General features: G+C 42.2%; 1 protein-coding gene across 1 annotated transcript in view; it reads left to right on the top strand.

Moving 5' to 3' along the window:
- The first annotated feature begins 11383 nt into the window (after nucleotides 1-11383).
- Nucleotides 11384-18740, top strand: part of LHFPL1 (LHFPL tetraspan subfamily member 1) — a 65259-nt gene continuing 57902 nt past the window's right edge. The window contains exons 1-2 of the mRNA XM_063935662.1: nucleotides 11384-11431; nucleotides 17594-18316. Coding sequence (XP_063791732.1) covers nucleotides 17932-18316 — 385 coding nt within the window. The 5' untranslated portion in view covers nucleotides 11384-11431; nucleotides 17594-17931. The remainder of the gene's footprint in view (nucleotides 11432-17593; nucleotides 18317-18740) is intronic.

The raw sequence follows: 18740 nt of genomic DNA, 5'->3' as shown, positions 1-18740 counted from the left end.
CTCTGGAGCTAATGGTGTCAAGTAGCCTAAGAAGCAGAGCCTATCATTTAAGTAGGTCTGCTTCTCTCTCCTCAGTCCTACGATGCAGGGAGCCTGTTGCCAGCATTGCTCCCTGAAAATAAAAAACCTAACAAAATTATTTTTCAGAGAAACTCAGGAGAGCTCCCCTGCAGTGCACCCAGTCTCCTCTGGGCACAGGATCTAACTGAGGTCTGGAGGAGGGGCATAGAGGGAGGAGCCAGTGCACACCCATCTAAAGTTCTTTGTAGTGCCCATGTCTCCTGCGGAGCCCGTCTATACCCCATGGTCCTTACGGAGTCCCCAGCATCCTCTAGGACGTAAGAGAAAAAGGGTTAATATGGTCACCGTAAAGGAGCATTATGGTGTGAAAGTTGTTATATGAAACACACAACAAATTTATTAATCAATAAAACATGTTATGTATGTGTGATATCAAAAAAACAGTATTTGTATCTTGGATATACAATGTAGTGTGATAGACAAGTCAGAGCAATGTGTCATCACAAAGCAATGTGAACACAGAAAGAGGGCCATCCAAATAACATAAACAGTTGTGTGTTATGTAATATTTGAAAACAAACGTGTGTAGATTGTGCGTAGTACATATGCAGGGATTCATAAACTACATACCATTTCAGAGGGAGCTAGAGGTGAAATGAGCTGTAGAGGTAGTTGAATTGCATGCAGGTGTGTTTGATTTGCTAATGATCGCTGGCAGATGATGAGGGACGGGATGCCCGAGCTGAACGTTTGCAAATCCTGCACAGCTCAGGTCTTACTCGTCAGCTTTGAGCGCCCAGTGTGCACTGTCAATGGCTGGCTTTGCAGCTCAGCGAAAACCACGCCTGCAGGCTTTAGCACCCCCCCTGCAAGACACCCACCTACACGCCTCTATTCGCTACCCTGCGAAGCCATGCCCCCGCACCACCTTCAACACGCCTCTTTGTCGTTGTCTGACAGCGAGCATAAAACCCGTGTGTATTTATGCACATTTGTTGCGCGGCGTAGCTTGCACATGCACGTTTCTGTCTTTGCGCGTGCGCATTGTGCTACATTCCGCAGCTTGGGATGCGAATTCTAGCAGCGATCAGATCTGAATTAGGCCCATAGTAACATAGTTGGTGAGGCTGAAAAAAGACCAGTAGTCCATCAAGTTCAACCAGGGCCGTAACTACGTGTGTGCCAAGTGGGCTTGGCACACAGCGCAGTTGCCCTAAGGGCGCACGGCCAGCGGCATGTAATGAGTCAAATTGACTCATTACATGCCTCTGAAGTCTGCGCCGTGCGCCACCGCCGTGCTGTGGAGGAGAGCTACAGCGCCGGGCAGGTGAGAAGGAGGAGGAGGGAGGGGGACTGGAGCCGCAGCAGCGGATTGTCATTGGTAGTAAGCGCCGCTGCAGCATCCCCCTCTCCTTCCGTATTGGCTGCCCGGCGCTGCTGTGGATGCTGGGATGCGGTTCCTCCATCCCAGCATCCACAGCAGCGCCGGGCAGCCAATACGGAAGGAGAGGGGGATGCTGCAGCGGCGCTTACTACCAATGAAATAGCGCTGCTGCGGCTCCAGTCCCCCTCCCTACTCCTCCTTCTCTCCTGCCTGCACCGAGGGAGCTGCACGAGGAGCCTGACTGCCAGATGGTAAGTATCTCTCTTTCTTTCTTTCTTTCTTTCTTTCTTTCTTTCTTTCTTTCTTTCTTTCTTTCTTTCTTTCTTTCTCTCTCTCTCTCTCTCAGGGGGACACCGTCTGCCATAATGTGTAAAAAGGGGGCCTGGCTGCCGCAATGTGTAAAAAGGGGGACTGGCTGCCGCAATGTGTAAAAAGGGGGACTGGCTGCCGCAATGTGTAAAAATGGGGACTGGCTGCCGCAATGTGTAAAAAGGGGGACTGGCTGCCGCAATGTGTAAAAAGGGGGACTGGCTGTCGTAATGTGTAAAAAGGGGGACTGGCTGCCGCAATGTGTATAAAGGGGGACACCGTCTGCCGTAATGTGTAAAAACGGGGACGCTGTCTGCTGTAATGTGTAAAAAGGGGACGCTGTCTGCCGTAATGTTAAAAAAGGGGACGCTGTCTACTGTAATGTGTAAAAAAGGGGACGCTGTCTGCCGCAATGTGTAAAAAGGGGGACTGGCTGCCGCAATGTGTTAGGGAGACTGTTTGCTGTAATGTGTAAAAAGGGGGACGCTGTCTGCTGTAATGTATAAAAGGGGCTCTACCTGGTGTAGTGGCGCTACTGTGCAGCGTAATTTGAATAATGTAGACTACTGTGCACCGTAGTATGAATTGCTATTATTTTGTGGCCACGCCCCTTCCCCATGAAGCCACACCCCTATATATTTTTTGCGCGCATGGGGGGGGGGGGGGGGGCGCCAATGTCGTTTCTTGCACACAGCGCTAAAGTTCAACCTGAATTATATTGTCTTCCCTATTCTATTCTGGATTAAAGGCTATATCCTCGTATATCTTTTTCAGTTAGAAATTTGTCTAACCCATTTTTAAATGCATTGACTGATACTATGAACATGGGGGGTCATTCCAAGTTGTTCGCTAACAGATTTCGGTCGCAGCGCAGCGATCAGGCAAAAAAATGGCACTTCTGCGCATGCGTATTCCGTGCAATGCGCATGTGCGTCGTACTATTACAACGAACTATGTAGTTTCACACAAGGTCTAGCAAAGCTTTTCAGTCGCGCTGCTGGCCGCAGAGTGATTGACGGGGAGTGGGCGTTTCTGGGTGTCAACGGACCGTTTTCAGGGAGTGAGCGGAAAAACGCAGGCGTGCCAGATAAAAACGCAGGCATGGCTGGAGAAATGTAGGCGTGGCTGTCCGAACGCAGGGCGTGTTCGTGATGTCAAAACAGGAACTGAATAGTCTGAAGTGATCGCAAGCGCTGAGTAGGTCTGGAGCTACTCTGAAACTGCACAATATTATTTTGTAGCCGCTCTGCGATCCTTTCGTTTGCACTTCTGCTAAGCTAAAATACACTCCCAGAGGGCGGCGGCTTAACGTTTGCACGGCTACTAAAAGCAGCTAGCGAGTGAACAACTCGGAATGACCACCATGGTGCAAAGAACTGTGATATAACCCAAAGTAACCAATCATATAACAGCTTTAAACAGACACAATAATGAAAGCTATTATTTCATTGGTTGCCATGGGTTATATCATATATAGCACATGTCCTGCTTACACTGTCTCATTTCACAGTCTGATAAGGTTTTTCCCTGTTTCACCATCAATTATTTCCTTCCTTTGCATCACCTAGGCTGATAATAAATAATAATGTATATGAATTAATCCCAGTATAGGGCAATGGGAAATAAACAAAGCACTACTCTACATTATCACATTGTGGAGACGCTGGTTACCAGTGGGACCTCTACGTAAGTACTTATGACAGGAAGGGCTGTATACTGTACGTAAATGGAATTAAACAAATTGACTTTTGGCTAATTCAGACACCACAAACCAGTTCAGCCTAAAAATTGTATTGGAAAAGTATTTGTGATTTAAAGTAATGCAGGACGCCGAGAACATTGCTGATAGTAACTCAACACTTCAGGTGCCCATACATAAAACAATTTTGCAAACAATGGGGCAAATTCAGATCCCAAAGGATCTGCTGTTTAGAAGGGAAGAGGACAAGACCTCCGTTGCTGCAGCCAGGGCTGGCGACAGGAGGGGGTCAAAGGGGACAACTGTACCAGACCCTAATGATCAGAGGAGCCCCAAGGATACACCGTTTAGTGTCCGGCAGGGATATGAGCCATCTTGTCCAAATAGGGAAGTGAGCTGTAGGTGGTGTGAGCGCAGCCTCAGAGTGACAGGAGCCTCTCACACACAGTGACTGTGCAGCGCGAGTGTGCGCCCGCTCTTCTGGTTCCAGCTGCGTTGCAGGCAGTCACAGAACATGCCAGAAGCTCTGCTGCCCAGGATTCCCGTGCCCTGCACTGGCCTCTTCTGGTAGGGTGTGAGGGCCTGCTGTGCGGTGTTTCGGGTCTGGGTACTGGGGAGTACAGCACAGTTGAGTCTCTCCCCGGGGTAAGAGTGGCTTGGTGAGGCAGATACAGGGCTTTGGGATGGGGTGGGGGAGCAGCATGGAGTCAATGGGGAGACAAAGACTGTGGTGTGTGTGTGGGAGGAAGGAGAGATACACGTATTAATATATGTGTATAAATAATATACATTAAATATATTTAATTATTAGCAGTTTGTAGCACAGCAAATTTGGTTGCACACACACACACACACGCACGCACGCACGCACGCACACACACACACACACACTGTGATTTTTAATTTTGGATAAGGGAAACTCAACCTGTATATCATAATCTGAGGGGCCCCCAGAGATATCACTGTACCGGGCCCCAAGATTTCTGTTGCCGGCCCTGAGAGGGGGTGAGAGAGAGCGAGAGAGAGAGTGAAAGGGAGGGGAGAGAGCAGGGGCGTTTTAAGAGAGGAGGAGGCCCGTGTGCAGCCTTCTGCTTCAGGGGCCCCCTCCTCTCTGACTGAGGCACAGCATTTAATACTTACCTCTCCTGGGTCCCCCGGCGGTGCCATCCTTCTCCGCAGCGGCAATAGAGTCTGAGACCAGACTCTATTGCGCATGCGCAAACCTCCGGGAACACGGCGTGGCGGCCATTTTCCCGAAGATTTTGCTACTGCGCATGCAAAAACTCCGGAAAAATGGCCGCCATGCCATCTTTCTGGGGTTTTCAGCAGGCGCAATAGAGTTTGTTCCCCCTAGTGTTCAGACTCTATTGCGCTCCCGAAAAAGGGATGGCTTCGACGGAGGACTTCAGAGTGGTAAGTATTAAGCAAATGGGTGCAGTGTGTGCGGGGTGGGCCCCCCTGGACCTGGGTGCCTGTGTGCCTCACACACACTGCACCCATTATAGAAACGCCAATGGGAGAGAGGATCTTGGGCTTGAACTATATCAAATACTATTAAGAAAAAATCCAAATAGTTAACATCCACTGCATTGCAGTGTGGTGCATAAAATGTCATTAGCATTATAGACTGTTCATGAATACATGCTGTCAAATTGTTAACAGTATGTTTTCGATAATATACTTCTGAATAGCATCCATTAAAAACTTACTTTAAATATTTATCACATGACTGGTATTAGGTCCCCAGATCTGTAATCACTTACTGTTATTATTTATTATTATTATTATTATTATTATTATTTTTTTGTTTTTTTTTAAAGATCAGTTTATTAAAAGTTTTAACAAAAAGATAAAATAATACATTGCACAAATATCAAAGGAGAGAAACAATCTCAGTCCATAGCTGGGCAGAAGCAATTCAATAAGGTAAAACATTACTGAATCAAGTAAAGGACTCAGAAAGCTAGAAATAAAGCATACATTTTGGGAACACATTAGCAATAAAAAAATTACAATAAAATATGTAATACCAAGTGATAATTTTATGCAATGATACATTTTTCTTTCCCATTTTTTAGTTAACTCATCTGTTTTCATATGTTCTATAGTAAAAATGTAGTTTAATTATTGTTTACCAATTTCTTTAGTCTGTAAATACCTTGTTGTACCACATTACATGTCTTATTACTCTAATCAGTTATAAGTATGATTTGATTGGTGGCATTAACGATGCGAAAGTGAAAACAGGAAAATAGAAGCACTTAAATTCACAGCAAATCGGACGGAATCATTGGGATTCTAGGGATAATCACGATTTCACCTACTGCAGGCCCCGTCAGGATGATTGTCTCAATGACATTAGGCAACAGATGTTTAATCTGCAAGTGTGTGCCGTTGTACACCTGGGGTGGCTTCAAATTCCTTAACAATATAATTGGAATTGCATTTTTCAAATTCAATTCATGTGGTGATAATCCAGATGGGTTAAGTAAGTTTAGGAACTCAAATGGATAGTGAACAACTTTGTCGATATTTCTATTGTATCCACAGACTGTATAAGGTTTGCTTGCTATATCAGATTTTCGTGAAATCGTCTCATTGTTGCACTGGGGTCCTCCAGAGTCAGTCATAAGCTTCACCTCCTAGATACATGGGCAGCTGCTGCTAGCAGGTGCCCACTAAATTATCTTTTTGATAGCTTTCTGATGAGTAAAAAGGCTTGTTGTGTGTATATATGTGTATGTATGTGTGTGTATGTGTGGTGTGTGTGTGTGTGTATGTATGTATGTATGTATGTATGTATGTGTGTATGTTACATAGATACATAGTGAGGTTGAAAAGAGGCAAAATGCCCATGGGTTCAACCTGTATTCTGTGTTAAGCTGTTCCTATTATAATGCACCAGCTGAAGTAATGGTTTAGTAACAATTGACAACTATGATTCTTACCACTCCCATATATTTAATGTCAATATGTTAAATGCTATAACCCTGGATACTTTTTCCAGTTAGAAATTTGTCCAATCCGTTTTTAAATACATTTACCGAGTCTGCCATTATTACCTTCTCCGGCAGGGAGTTCCAAATCTTTATTGTCCTTACCGTGAAGAACCCTTTCCTACGTTGTGTACGGAATTTTCTCTCCTCTAGCCTCAGCGAGTGCCTAGTAAGCCTTTCCTCATACTCCAGTGTCTCTAACCCTTGAATCAATTTAGTAGCTCGCCTTTGAACTCTTTCTAGTTCCCTGATATCTTTTTTAGAATATGGTGCCCAAAATTGAACACAATATTCCAGGTGCAGACATACCAATGATTTGTACAGTGGCAGGATTACATTCTCGTCCCTTGTCTCAATGCCCCTTTTATGCATGCAAGCACTTTACTTGCCTTTTTTGCTGCATTTTGACATTGAGTACTGTTATTAAGCCTATTATAAGCACCCCCAAATCTTTTTCCAGAACAGTTACCCCTATATTTTCCCTATTTAGAGTGTAGGATGCATGTGTGTTTCTTTGTCCCAAAATGTATAACTTTGCATTTTTCTATATTGAACCTCAATCCCCATTTAGACAACCAGGTTTGGAGTTTAAATAAGTCATTCTGTCGAGACTCCACATTACTTTCTGAATTAATTACCTTGCACAGTTTAGTATCATTTGCAAAGATTGACACTGTGCTTTCCAGTTCTATTCCTAGATCATTGATAAATATATTGAACAGTAGCGGGCCAAGTACGGACCCTTGTGGTATTTCGCTGACTACTGGTGCCCAGCTGGAGAACATCCCGTTGACCACTACTTGTTGTACTCTGTTATCCAGCCAATTACCTATCCATGTACAAATAGTATATTAAGTATATTAAGTTCCCTTAATTTGATTATCAGTCTCCTGTGAGGCACTGTATTGAAGGCTTTTGTAAAATCTAAATACACCACATCCACTGCTTTTCCCTGGTCAAGATTCTCGCTCACTTCCTCGTAGAAGTTAATTAAGTTAATTAAGTTAGTTTGACATGATCTGTCCCTTACAAACTCATGCTGACTTTTGCTAATAATCTTATTAACCTGCAGATAATCCTCTATGCCATAGGTTCTCAAACTCGGTCCCCAGGACCCCACACAGTGCATGTTTTGCAGGTAACCCAGCAAGTGCACAGGTGTATTAATTACTCACTGACACAGTTTAAAAGGTCCGCAGGTGGAGCTAATTATTTCACTTGTGATTCTGTGAGGAGACCTGCAAAACATGCACTGTGTGGGGTCCTGAGGACCGAGTTTGAGAACCTGTGCTCTATGCTATCCCTCAAAATACCTTCCAATATTTTAACCACTATAGAGGTTAAACTAACTGGTCTATAGTTACCGGAGTTATTTTTAGTTCCCTTTTTAAATAAAGGCACTACCTCAGCTATGCACAAATCCTTTGGTACCATGCCTGATCTAATTGAACTATGGAAAATCAAGTATAATAGTTTTGCTAGCTGCGCCCTAAGCTCCATAATAACCCTCGGATGATAACCATCTGGGCCTGGTGATTTATTAATCTTTATGTTGATTATTCTCTCCAGGACTACTTCCTCACTTAAACAAGCATCAAGCCAAGAATCATTACCTTCACTATCGTTATGCACTACTCTCACCGTCTGATCCTTCCTGGTGAAAACTGAGGAAAAAACCTGTTCAGTATTTCCACTTTTATTTTATCGTTTATCAAAGCTCCCAGTTCATCTTTTAGTGGGCCTACATTCTCCTTATTTAACCTTTTACTGTTTATGTATTTATAAAACTTTTTAGGATTGGTTTTACTCTCTATAGCATTTCCTTTTCGTTTAGAATTTTGCTGCCCTTATTACTTTTTGCATTCTTTATTGCATTCCTTATAATACTGGAATGACTCCTCCCCTCCATTAGATTTAAATGTTTTGAAAGCATGCCTCTTATTAGCCATTGCTTCTTTGACCTCCTTATTATGCCACATTGGTCTGTGTTTAGTACTTCTACGTTTACTGCTCATGGGAATGAATTTGTGAATATTGCTATCAAGCAGCCCCTTTAAAGCATCCCCCATTTCTGTTGTGTCTTTACCATGAAACAAAACTTCCCAGTCACTGTCATTCAGTGCCTTTCTCAGCATATTGAAGTTAGCTTTTCTAAGGTTAAATGTTTTAGTTGCTTCCTTAATGCTATATTTCTTGAAACTGATGTTGAATGTGATGCTATATTTCTTGAAACTGATGTTGAATGTGACCATATAGTGGTCACTGTTTCCCAAGGTCTCCCCAACTTTAGTGTTTGATATAATGTCCACATTATTGGTAATAACTTGGTCCAGAATAGTTTTACCCCTAGTTGGGTCCTCGACTAATTGAGTCAAGTATTGATCCTTTAATGTATTTAAGAACCTGCTGCTCCTAGTTTTTACACATCAATCATTACTCCAAATTATATCAGAATAGTTAAAATCCCCTAACACTAGGAGGTCCCCCATTCCCACAGCTTTTTCAATTTGCTGTAAGAGTTTTTCCTCATCATGTACCGGTTGCTCATAATATCCGGTTGCTTGTAACACGTGCCAATGACTAGTTTCTTTGCTTTTGTGATCTCAACCCATAGCAATTCCACGTTATCTCCAGTCCCCTCACACCATATATTAAGTTTGGTTTTAGAGATGGTATAACAAAGGGACATACCCCTCCTCCCCTTTTGGTAGCCCTATCCCTCCTGAAAAGAGAATATCCCTCCTAATTTGCAACCCAGTCATGAGAGTCGTACCACCATGTTTCTGTAATACCTATAATATCATACTGAGACTTTGATACGAGCCATTCCAATTCCCCCATTTTACCTGATAGGCTTCTTGTGTTCGCAAGCATACATTTTAGCTTAGCCTCTCCCTTGCTATTTGTTTTAATGGTATCTTATCTATATTTACAAGTGCCTTTCTAGAATTACCCTTACCGACTGTTATTTTCCTCCTCCCTCCCTTTCCACCACTGCCTTCCTCACCACTATCTCTATTTGACCTATTAAGACTTTATAACACCCCCCCTCCCCTGATGTTAGTATCTTCCATTATGCTACGGACATAATTTTCTATATACCGTATTGTTGAGCCATATTCATCACTGGGTAATAAATTGGGATTATCTTGGGCAATAACCGTGTCAATATTTTCGGTGCCAATACCCATGCAAATACTCTTGCCCTTGCTGGCTGATCTTTCGCTCCCCTAAACTGTTCTTCTCCACCCCTAAACTGTTCACTACCTGCATCCTTATTTTTCTCACTGTTTGACCCGTAGCTTCTAGCTAAACCCTCCCCCCAGGCTCCTAGTTTAAAAGCTCCTCCAACTTTCTAACCATCCTGCCCCCCAGCACCGCAGTCCCCTCCTCATTCAGGTGCAATCCATCATGACAAAAAGATGGGGCCTGGCTGAGAAGTCTGCCCAGTGTTCCAAGAACACAAACCCCTCCTTCCTACACCAATCTCTAAGCTACACATTTACCTCCCTAATCTCCCTCTGCCTCCCTGGGCTAGATGTCTTTGTCTTAAGTTTCTTGCCTAATTCCCTATAGTCTTTCTTAAGGACATCCCACCTACCACTAACTTTGTCATTGGTGCCAACATGCACCAAGACCGCTGGGTCATTACCAGCCCCTCCCAACAATCTATCTACCCGGTCCACAATGTGCCATATCCGAGCACCCAAAAGGCAACAGACTGTACGGTGATCATGGTCCAGGTAGCAGATTGCCCTGTCTGTCCTCCTGATAACAGAATCCCCCACCACCACAATCTGACTAGGTACCTCACTAACTGTTTTCCCATCTGTACCGGGGGACCGCTCCTCTGGTTGATAGAGGGAACAGTCTCCTCCGGTTCTGTAATTTCCTCACTGCCATCCTCAGAATCTTCGTCCAATCAGGCAAATTTGTTGGGGTTTGGCAGATCGGAGATATCCTGTCTCCCCCTCCCCCTCTTCTTCTTCCTTCTAACTGTGACCCAGCTGTCTACCTGGTCATCCTCGTCTACCAGTGTTCCCCCCTGTATATGTTTAGGCTTATCATACTATTCCTTTAAACTGGGACAGTCATGAATTACACAGGTTCTGATTAAACTGCTCACTTTCTAATTTGTAGCCTAATCGCATTCTACTTTTTTTTGCCACAAGATGTCCTCACACTGAGTACTAACAAACACCTCAATGTACATTGGGCCTGATTCCGGTCCCGTCGATAATCCGGAAAATGTTTGGTACATTGGGCATGCGCAGGACCTGTACTGTGCATATGCAGTACGGCTCCTGCATTATTGCTTGCAAAGCAGCTGCAGACGATAAGAGAGTGACAGTCTGCAGCCATGTGGGGACGATGAGGGGACAGTGATGGTCTCTATTTCACAAAACAATAGCACCATAAAAATAAAAAAAACCTTCAAAACTATGTAGGCCTTTAGTAAATGTAAGCTTCATAAGTACGCCCATGCTTTGACATGATCTAGTACAGTGATGGAGAACCTTTGGCACCCCAGCTGTTGTTGAACTACACATCCCAGCATGCCCTGCTACAGTTTTACTATTTGACCATGGTAAAACTTTAGCAGGACATGCTGGGATGTGTAGTTCAACAACAGCTGGAGTGCCAAAGGTTCCCCATCACTGATTTAGTATGTCAACCTGTTGTACAAGTATTGATCCTTTAATGTATTTAAGAACCTGCTGCTCTGATTTAGTATGTCAACCTGTTGTACAAATCTGATTTCCCTCCCTGTGTTTACAATCCACTTCCCTTCTCACTTAACCCACTCACTCCACATTACATTCTGGGGAAGGCAGATTCCCTAGGATGAACGTGAATTGCTGTCAGACGCACCTTATAGATTCATCATTCTGTAGTTAATTGGATTCTGTCCATAAGAAACTCCACGCCTCTACATAAGGTGAAGAGTCTGCACTGTAACACCTCACAGAAAGACACTGATCTACAGTACATGGGGAACTACTGAACACTATGCACTGTATGGTAAGAATATTCCTTTGAAGATTCCTTATTTTTCATCCATTGAAATGTATAATGTGAAATTAACTATTGTGAGTGCAGTAAACATCTTATCTATATACAGTTAAATATTTAAAATTAGTTTTAATATTTACAGTAAATCTTATTATGAAGGCTGCAAAGTGCTAATTATAACAACCTCATTCACTGCAGTAACCTACAAGCTACAAAGTGTAATTATTTCTTAGATAGTAGTTTTATACAGTCATTATATTAAGGATCTAGACCTATTGAAGGGAAAATCTAATTATTTCCTTAAACAGGTGAACAAAACCTATTAGTTGGGCTGCACAATATTGTTATATAGTAACTCCATTAGTCTGTAGCGTCCTGTAAGAAAATCAGCGGAATGCATTGGGTAAAAATGCAAATGAACTAATGGATTTAGATAAGTTTTACACTTAATGTTCCTGCAATGTCTGCTCTTTTACTAGATCTTATTTTAATAGTTTGGTATCATTACAATTGCCAGAAGTGTTCTTAGTGTAAGGAAGAAAATAAATGTCTTCTATTAAGAGTTCTATTATTAACATCACTATAATGCTGTAATACTGAGATCTACAGTTACTTGTGTGATATGTATCATGAGTAAATATGCATGTCTGATCAATTATGGCATTTTATACAAAATGTTTAGCTTTTATAATGAAGAAATATGTTCTCCTTAGTGGGAGTTTGATGTGGAAAATAGACCCAAAGTTTTGTGCAAATACTGTACATCCACTAAAATCTATGTGACTTTTGCTTATGTAGACTTCCTTGTGAGTGTATAGTATCTAAAGCTTGAGTAATAATATTTATATATGAAGGGAACACAGCATATGCAATCCTATCTCTATGCCTGGCTTCCACCACCATCAATATCCAGTGTCATTCGGTTTGAATTGAATAATGTGAATAGCTTCTAATACTACTACTGAATTCATACTGCTGATGCTAGCCAGGTATTGAGGTGGTGGTGGTAAACAGGCATAGATAGGACAAGGACTGCATCCGCCGAACCACTTAGATAGAATAAATCTGCTGGAAAAGGGACGTTAGAAAGTCCGTAATAGAGCACTGATTTATATATAGGCTTACCATACTATCCCTTTAAACCAGGACACTCATGAATTACACATGTTCTGTGGCTGGCTGACTTTAAACTTGCATTTCACCATGTTTTAAGCAGCTAGAGGACCTGTGTAATTCACGAGTGTTCTGATTTATAGGGATAGTATGGTAAGCATACTTACTGTATATATAATGGGTGCAGAGTACAAAGGCTCCGTTTCCGGAGCACCACATCGGCTGATGCCTCGGCCTCATGCAGAGTAGCTGAAATCACTGGGAAAATGCGCAGTGGTCATTTGCGCAATAGACATGCACAATAGCGAAGTCCCTGGAAACAAGGGCACCATGTTCCCTGAGACCTGCTCAAAGTCAGAGTCTCCTGCACTGCCACAGAGGAGGGAGCCCGCACACGGACCCTCTCCTCTCTTAAACCGCCCCTGCCAGAGAGAGTGTATCTAACCAATGGTTACATACAGAGTTAAAAATGGCAAAATATACAGGTTGATCTGATGCTGAGTTGGAAGCAGTTTGGTCATTAATGCTCTCGCATTGCATGCACAGAAATAAATGTGTATTTATGCTTCAGTAACATTTTCAACAACATGCCGTCTCTCAACTTGCCTATGTATGAACGATCTGACACAGCCCAGTTTCCTCAGTCATAAGTGGATATGTAACTGAAATGTGCACAAGCCTGTGTCACTGGTACATGTGTACACTTGGTTCCAGAGCATGCACAGTGCGAAAACACGCAAGATATGCTCTGCAAAATGGTATATGTTCAATTCAGCATCAGGCCCTTGTGGTTATCTATACATTGGAGCACCAGCCACCTAAACAAAAAAACAAAATATACAAAAACAGACTTACCTTTTAATAAAATAACATAAAAAAGAAATAGAAAGTGCGAGTGATAATGTAAAACATGTATAAACAAACAGAAAAAAAAGAAACTAAATAGTGCAATATACTCAGAGAAGCTCTGAACATACTGTATAATTGGGGGGGGGGGTATCCAATTGGGTGTGATCCATTTTCGTTGGATCGAAACGGCTGGATATTGGGATTTTTGACTTATGGTCATTATCGCGGCATCCAATTAGGGTCCGTTTCGATCGCCCGAAAATGGACCCATTATCACACGAAAAAGAATGGAATCGGGGATAAAGCCCTAATCCCATGTGTTATTGCTGCTCCAGCATCCTGCTTATCTGAAGCGTAATCCGTGATTGGTGCTGGTATTGGAGGGAGGAGCACGTGGCATCGGGGCTAATAGGATAGCCCCCGGCGATACAATTACCCACGGCTATTGACCGCAGATAATTGCATACCCACTTTGGTTATTATTATTATTATTCCTTATTTACATGAAGCCACAAGGGGTCTGCAAGGCCTTGCAAGGTACAGAAACAAAATTAACAAAATAAGAAATAGGTGACTTACAGTACAGAACATTGCAGTACAAGGGCATGGTTTATAAACATTGCTGCATCAGTGGTCAGAATACTGAAATAAGCAGCAGGGTTGTCACATAGTGATACGCTCAATACTGTGGAGGTACTGTAGATGAAGGACAGGCACTGGGTGTAACAAAGGGTTGGTTTATATTATTATACTGTGCTATTGCCACACCTAGCTTGATGAAGACGACATAAGCCCTTCCCAGGTGTGGCGTTAGTTTCATGCCAGTTCCCAGACATCCTTAGTTGTTGCCAATGATTTGCTAATAGAGAAATATGGTAATGTGCCTGATTTGTTGGGTGTGACACAAGGCTGCTAATTTAAATATTGCACATTTAAAAAAATAAATCAGAGCTGGATGTAAACAGATACAAAGCTAAAAACCATGTGCTCAGTAAAATGTATATTTCCATTGTCACAGGCACAGAACTTTTGTTACTGTACATTTGTATAATTGAAAACTATGCATATAATATATCATTAAAAAGCATGTTAGAATACAGCACATACATTAATTCCTGAGTCTGCCAGGCAGCGGCAGTTGGCTGTGTGGAGTAATGTCAATAAGGTTGCACTACTGTGTGGCGTAATTGGAATGGGAGGTGACAAAAATAATAGTTTCAGTCCTGGAGAGGTCATCGTATATGAGCATTCATTGCTGTCTTTAGACAGCATGGTGTATAGGGGAACAGCTATTCCCACTCTGATAAGACTTGAATTTTGATCTCAGATCCTCAGGTCTCATCCTATACTTTATGCTCATCCTGATTTGATCTTGCCACCGCAATAGTATACTTCTAAGGAGAAGTGCATTTCTATGCGCATTCCCCATAATGCAACAGAAAAACGTCACCCACACAAATTTGCCACCTGTAATAAAATATTGTCCATATATTCAGTGGCGTCACAAAGGGGATGTGGGTCACACTCGGGTGTCACCCTTGGAGGGGGTTACACCAAAATGCCAAGTGCTGCAGTGTGACAGTATACTGCAGCACTTGACTCCTGTAACTGAGAAAGAGCTGACAATCTAGTAACAGTCTCAGGGGGGCAGCCAAAATCTTCGATGATGCTGGACACGCTTCCAGACTAATGTAGAATGAGGGCTTTGTGAAGCCACACCTCCAAAGTGATGTAGTATGGGGTTCCGACAAAGCAACACCCCTTTCTGTAAGACCACACACCCTTTTGGCCGTGCATGTAGGGGGCTATTGGCCGCACCAGGTGTCACCTTCCCCGGTATCACCACTGTACATATTGCTTGGCTCTTAATGATATTGTAGCCATATATAAGGCTAAAACTGCAGCATTTTTTAAAACATCTAAAATGTTTATGTTATTGAGAGTTGGTGGTAACCAAATCTGTGCACATCCCCTATCTGGCATCTATAAAATTCGTATTGACCATTTTTATTCCACTTGGCCAAAATTTATGAATGCTTGGGAAGCTGACCTACAAGGTTTAATTGGAGAGGACGTCTGGCCAGAAATTCTTAGAAGCACCTTTTCCAGTTCCTCAAATATGCTAGTCATGGAAACACACTATAAAGTACTCTCGCAATGGTATAGATGTCCTAATGTTTTAGCAAAAATGTTTCCAGGAGTTCCTATCCCGTGTTGGAGATGTCAAGTGGCTGTGGGTACACCTTTGCATATTTGGTCGGAATGCCCTCTCCTCAGGCCTTTTTGAAATAAGGTCATAGAGACAGCTAGCCTTATCCTCCAGGTGGATTTGCCCTCCTGTCCTAGCTTTTGGCTGCTAACTCTTTTGTTTAGACCACAGGTACAGTATAAGAAAACATTACTCAGACACATACTTAGTGCTTCTAAGGCGGGTGTCCCAGTGCATTGGCGGTCAGTCTCTATACCTACTATGATGGAGTGGTGTATGCGCCTTGATCACTATATGTCCATGGATAACCTCATTCTAACCATATCAAACGGTCATCAAATCTTTAGAACAACATGGTACCCTTGCCTCAAATACAAAGAATCAGACCATTATAAGTCTCTAAGACACTTCCGGAGTGTTTCATAGTAATATTTAGACAGTGAGGTGTTTATTGATGTGTTGTTCACTTTTAACTTGACAGATGCTTTTTAAGGTCGCTTGATCCTTGCTCTATCAACTGATCTCCTGATCATGAGACGTTTCCCTCCTCCCTCCACCTTTCTTTCTTTCTTTCTTTCTTTCTTTCTTTCTTTCTTTCTTTCTTTCTTTCTTTCTTTCTTTCTTTCTTTCTTTCTTTCTTTCTTTCTTATTTATTCTTGTTATGTTACAAAAATTTACCTGGTTCAGTATCTACTATTTGTATGCTGTCAATGTTTTGGTTTCTTGTATTATGTTATTCTTCATTCTGATGGACATTACTTATGTTTCCTCATGGATGTGAACCAATAAAAAACTATTTACACAAAAAATAAAACCTGATCCATGGAGGAGAGGGTGGGCCCTCAGGCAGTAGGGCCTACCGGGGATTTCCTCTGCATCCCTATGGACCAGTCTGACCCTGTACATATTATATACACATACATACTGTATGTAAAACGGCTCACCACAGCCAGGGTGTCTCTTGTTTGTAGAGACATGTTTTTTGGGCGCCTGATCCTTGGGGCTACTCTGAACAAATGGGACCCTGTACAATTGTCACCTCTGTCCCCCTTTTGTCAATTGGGCCTGTACCCGGGTATGGTCTGCACCCCCCTTGGGACACCTCTGGTGGTAAGAGGTGCTAGGAGATTGGACTATGATGTGACATTTACACTGTTGCATAGGGACCTCTGGAGATCTTTCTGCTTGCCCACGCATTTTGGGAGGCCGATTTATCAAATCTTGAAGAGAGTTAAAGTGGAGAAGTTGGTCATAGCATCCAACCAGCTTATAACTACTATTTTGATAGCACATGGCAGTTAGAAGATGTTTAGTTGGTACTTTATATCTCTCCAAGATTTGATACCTCTCTCTCTTAGTTTGCAGCTGTATCTCTGAAGGTAAGCAGTAGTCATGACCTCTGAAAGTTCAATGGGAAACTATCAGTGTGCACCAGTACAAAAACCATTTCAATTAATATATTATCTGAATTACAAGGATATTGATGTGTTAACTATAATCCCCGGTGCCCAGTACCATATATCAGATTTTAACATATCTAGTTCATTAGAATAATGACAGATGATAGGATTTTTTGTATTGCTGTTTGCTGTTTGATTTGTAAATATTTTATTGGGTTGTGCTATGTATTTGCTGTAACTCACTTTGCTGTGGCCACTCCACAAATCAAACTACAGTATTACAGGATAACATGAATATTCTGTGTTTGGCTTACAAAATAAAACGCTTAACCTAACATCACTACACCTTCAATCTGATTATCACAACTCAAAGGCTGATCTGCTCATGAAAACACATATTTCAACACATCCCGACAATTTTTAAAACTGGGTGAAACAAGAATTTGCAGGAAATGGTTAACTTGGCTGGTGATATTTTGTGGCAACTCCCTCTGCATAAAGAAATTATAAAATAATATACACAATATCAGTTGCCTGATACTATAGACAATGCAGCTGATACTAATTGTCTTTTGTGTTGCTTATATTGCCCCTCAACAGGAAGAATCCTTTCAGTGGTTACAATAAAAGTTTATAGGATAGTGCTGGAGAGGAGAGACGCTAACTGAGTCTGTGAAATTGTGAAGAAGCCAGCCAGTGGAAGGTGAAGACAATTATGCCCCAGGATGATTTCCTTGCAGACGTGCATATTCTTTCTGACTTGACACCAGGAAAAGAAAGAGATAACGATAAACACAGATCAGAGCAGAAGATGTTTGTGCAATGTTAGCTACAAACAAAGACAAATGATTTCAGCCTGTGTTCGCTTAAGAATGACAGTCCTTGTTTTATGTACTTGAAATATAAACTTGCGATAAGGAAGTTGAAGGCAGGCGTGAATGATGGCAAGCAGTTTGACTTTCCTTGGTGCCCTCTGGGCACTACTGTCATTCCTCTCAGCAGCTACCAGCTGCACCAGTTTTTTCATGCCTTATTGGCTGTTTGGATCCCAAATGGAGAAAGCAGTTTCATTCAGCACCTTCCGCAGGTGTACCTACCCTGCTCAGACACATGAGAGGGACTTGGTGATGGTGGAAGAATGTGGAAGATATGCCAGCTTCAGTGCCATTCCCAGTCTATCCTGGCAGATCTGTACACTGGTGACTGGTATTGGTTGTGCTTTGCTTTTGCTGGTATCTCTGGCTGCAGTTCTAGGCTGCTGTATTGGTGACCTAATTTCCAGAATGACTGGACGATTCCAGGGTTCGGTACAGTTTGTTGGAGGTAAGAATTACTCTGTGCTGGGATTAGTATCTGTGACTGTACTTATAGATGTGACAATATAATTTGCTACTTTGACTCTCTCTCTTTCTCTCTCTCTCTCTCTCTCTCTCTCTCTATATATATATATATATATATATATATATAAAAATATATATATTATTCCTCCAAAGGTTTCAGAGCATAAGGTTATTACTATTACAGTAGTTAAAATTTCTATGTGAAAGAAGAACCATCTGAGAGTATGAGGTTATCCAAAGGGAACATTCTACTCTTTTTAAACATTGTGGAGTTCTGGAACAAGTTGAATACAACATGTTGATTTGCATTGTTGTGGCTAGTGTTATATATGTGCAGGATGATATGGACATTGGGCTGTCTACAATAGTGACCCTTAACATTAACCTTGGTATAGAAGCATTGCACT

The sequence above is a fragment of the Pseudophryne corroboree genome, chromosome 8, assembly GCF_028390025.1.
Source record: "Pseudophryne corroboree isolate aPseCor3 chromosome 8, aPseCor3.hap2, whole genome shotgun sequence".
Lineage (NCBI taxonomy): Eukaryota > Metazoa > Chordata > Amphibia > Anura > Myobatrachidae > Pseudophryne > Pseudophryne corroboree.
This window is presented reverse-complemented; position numbering and strand designations above follow the sequence as displayed.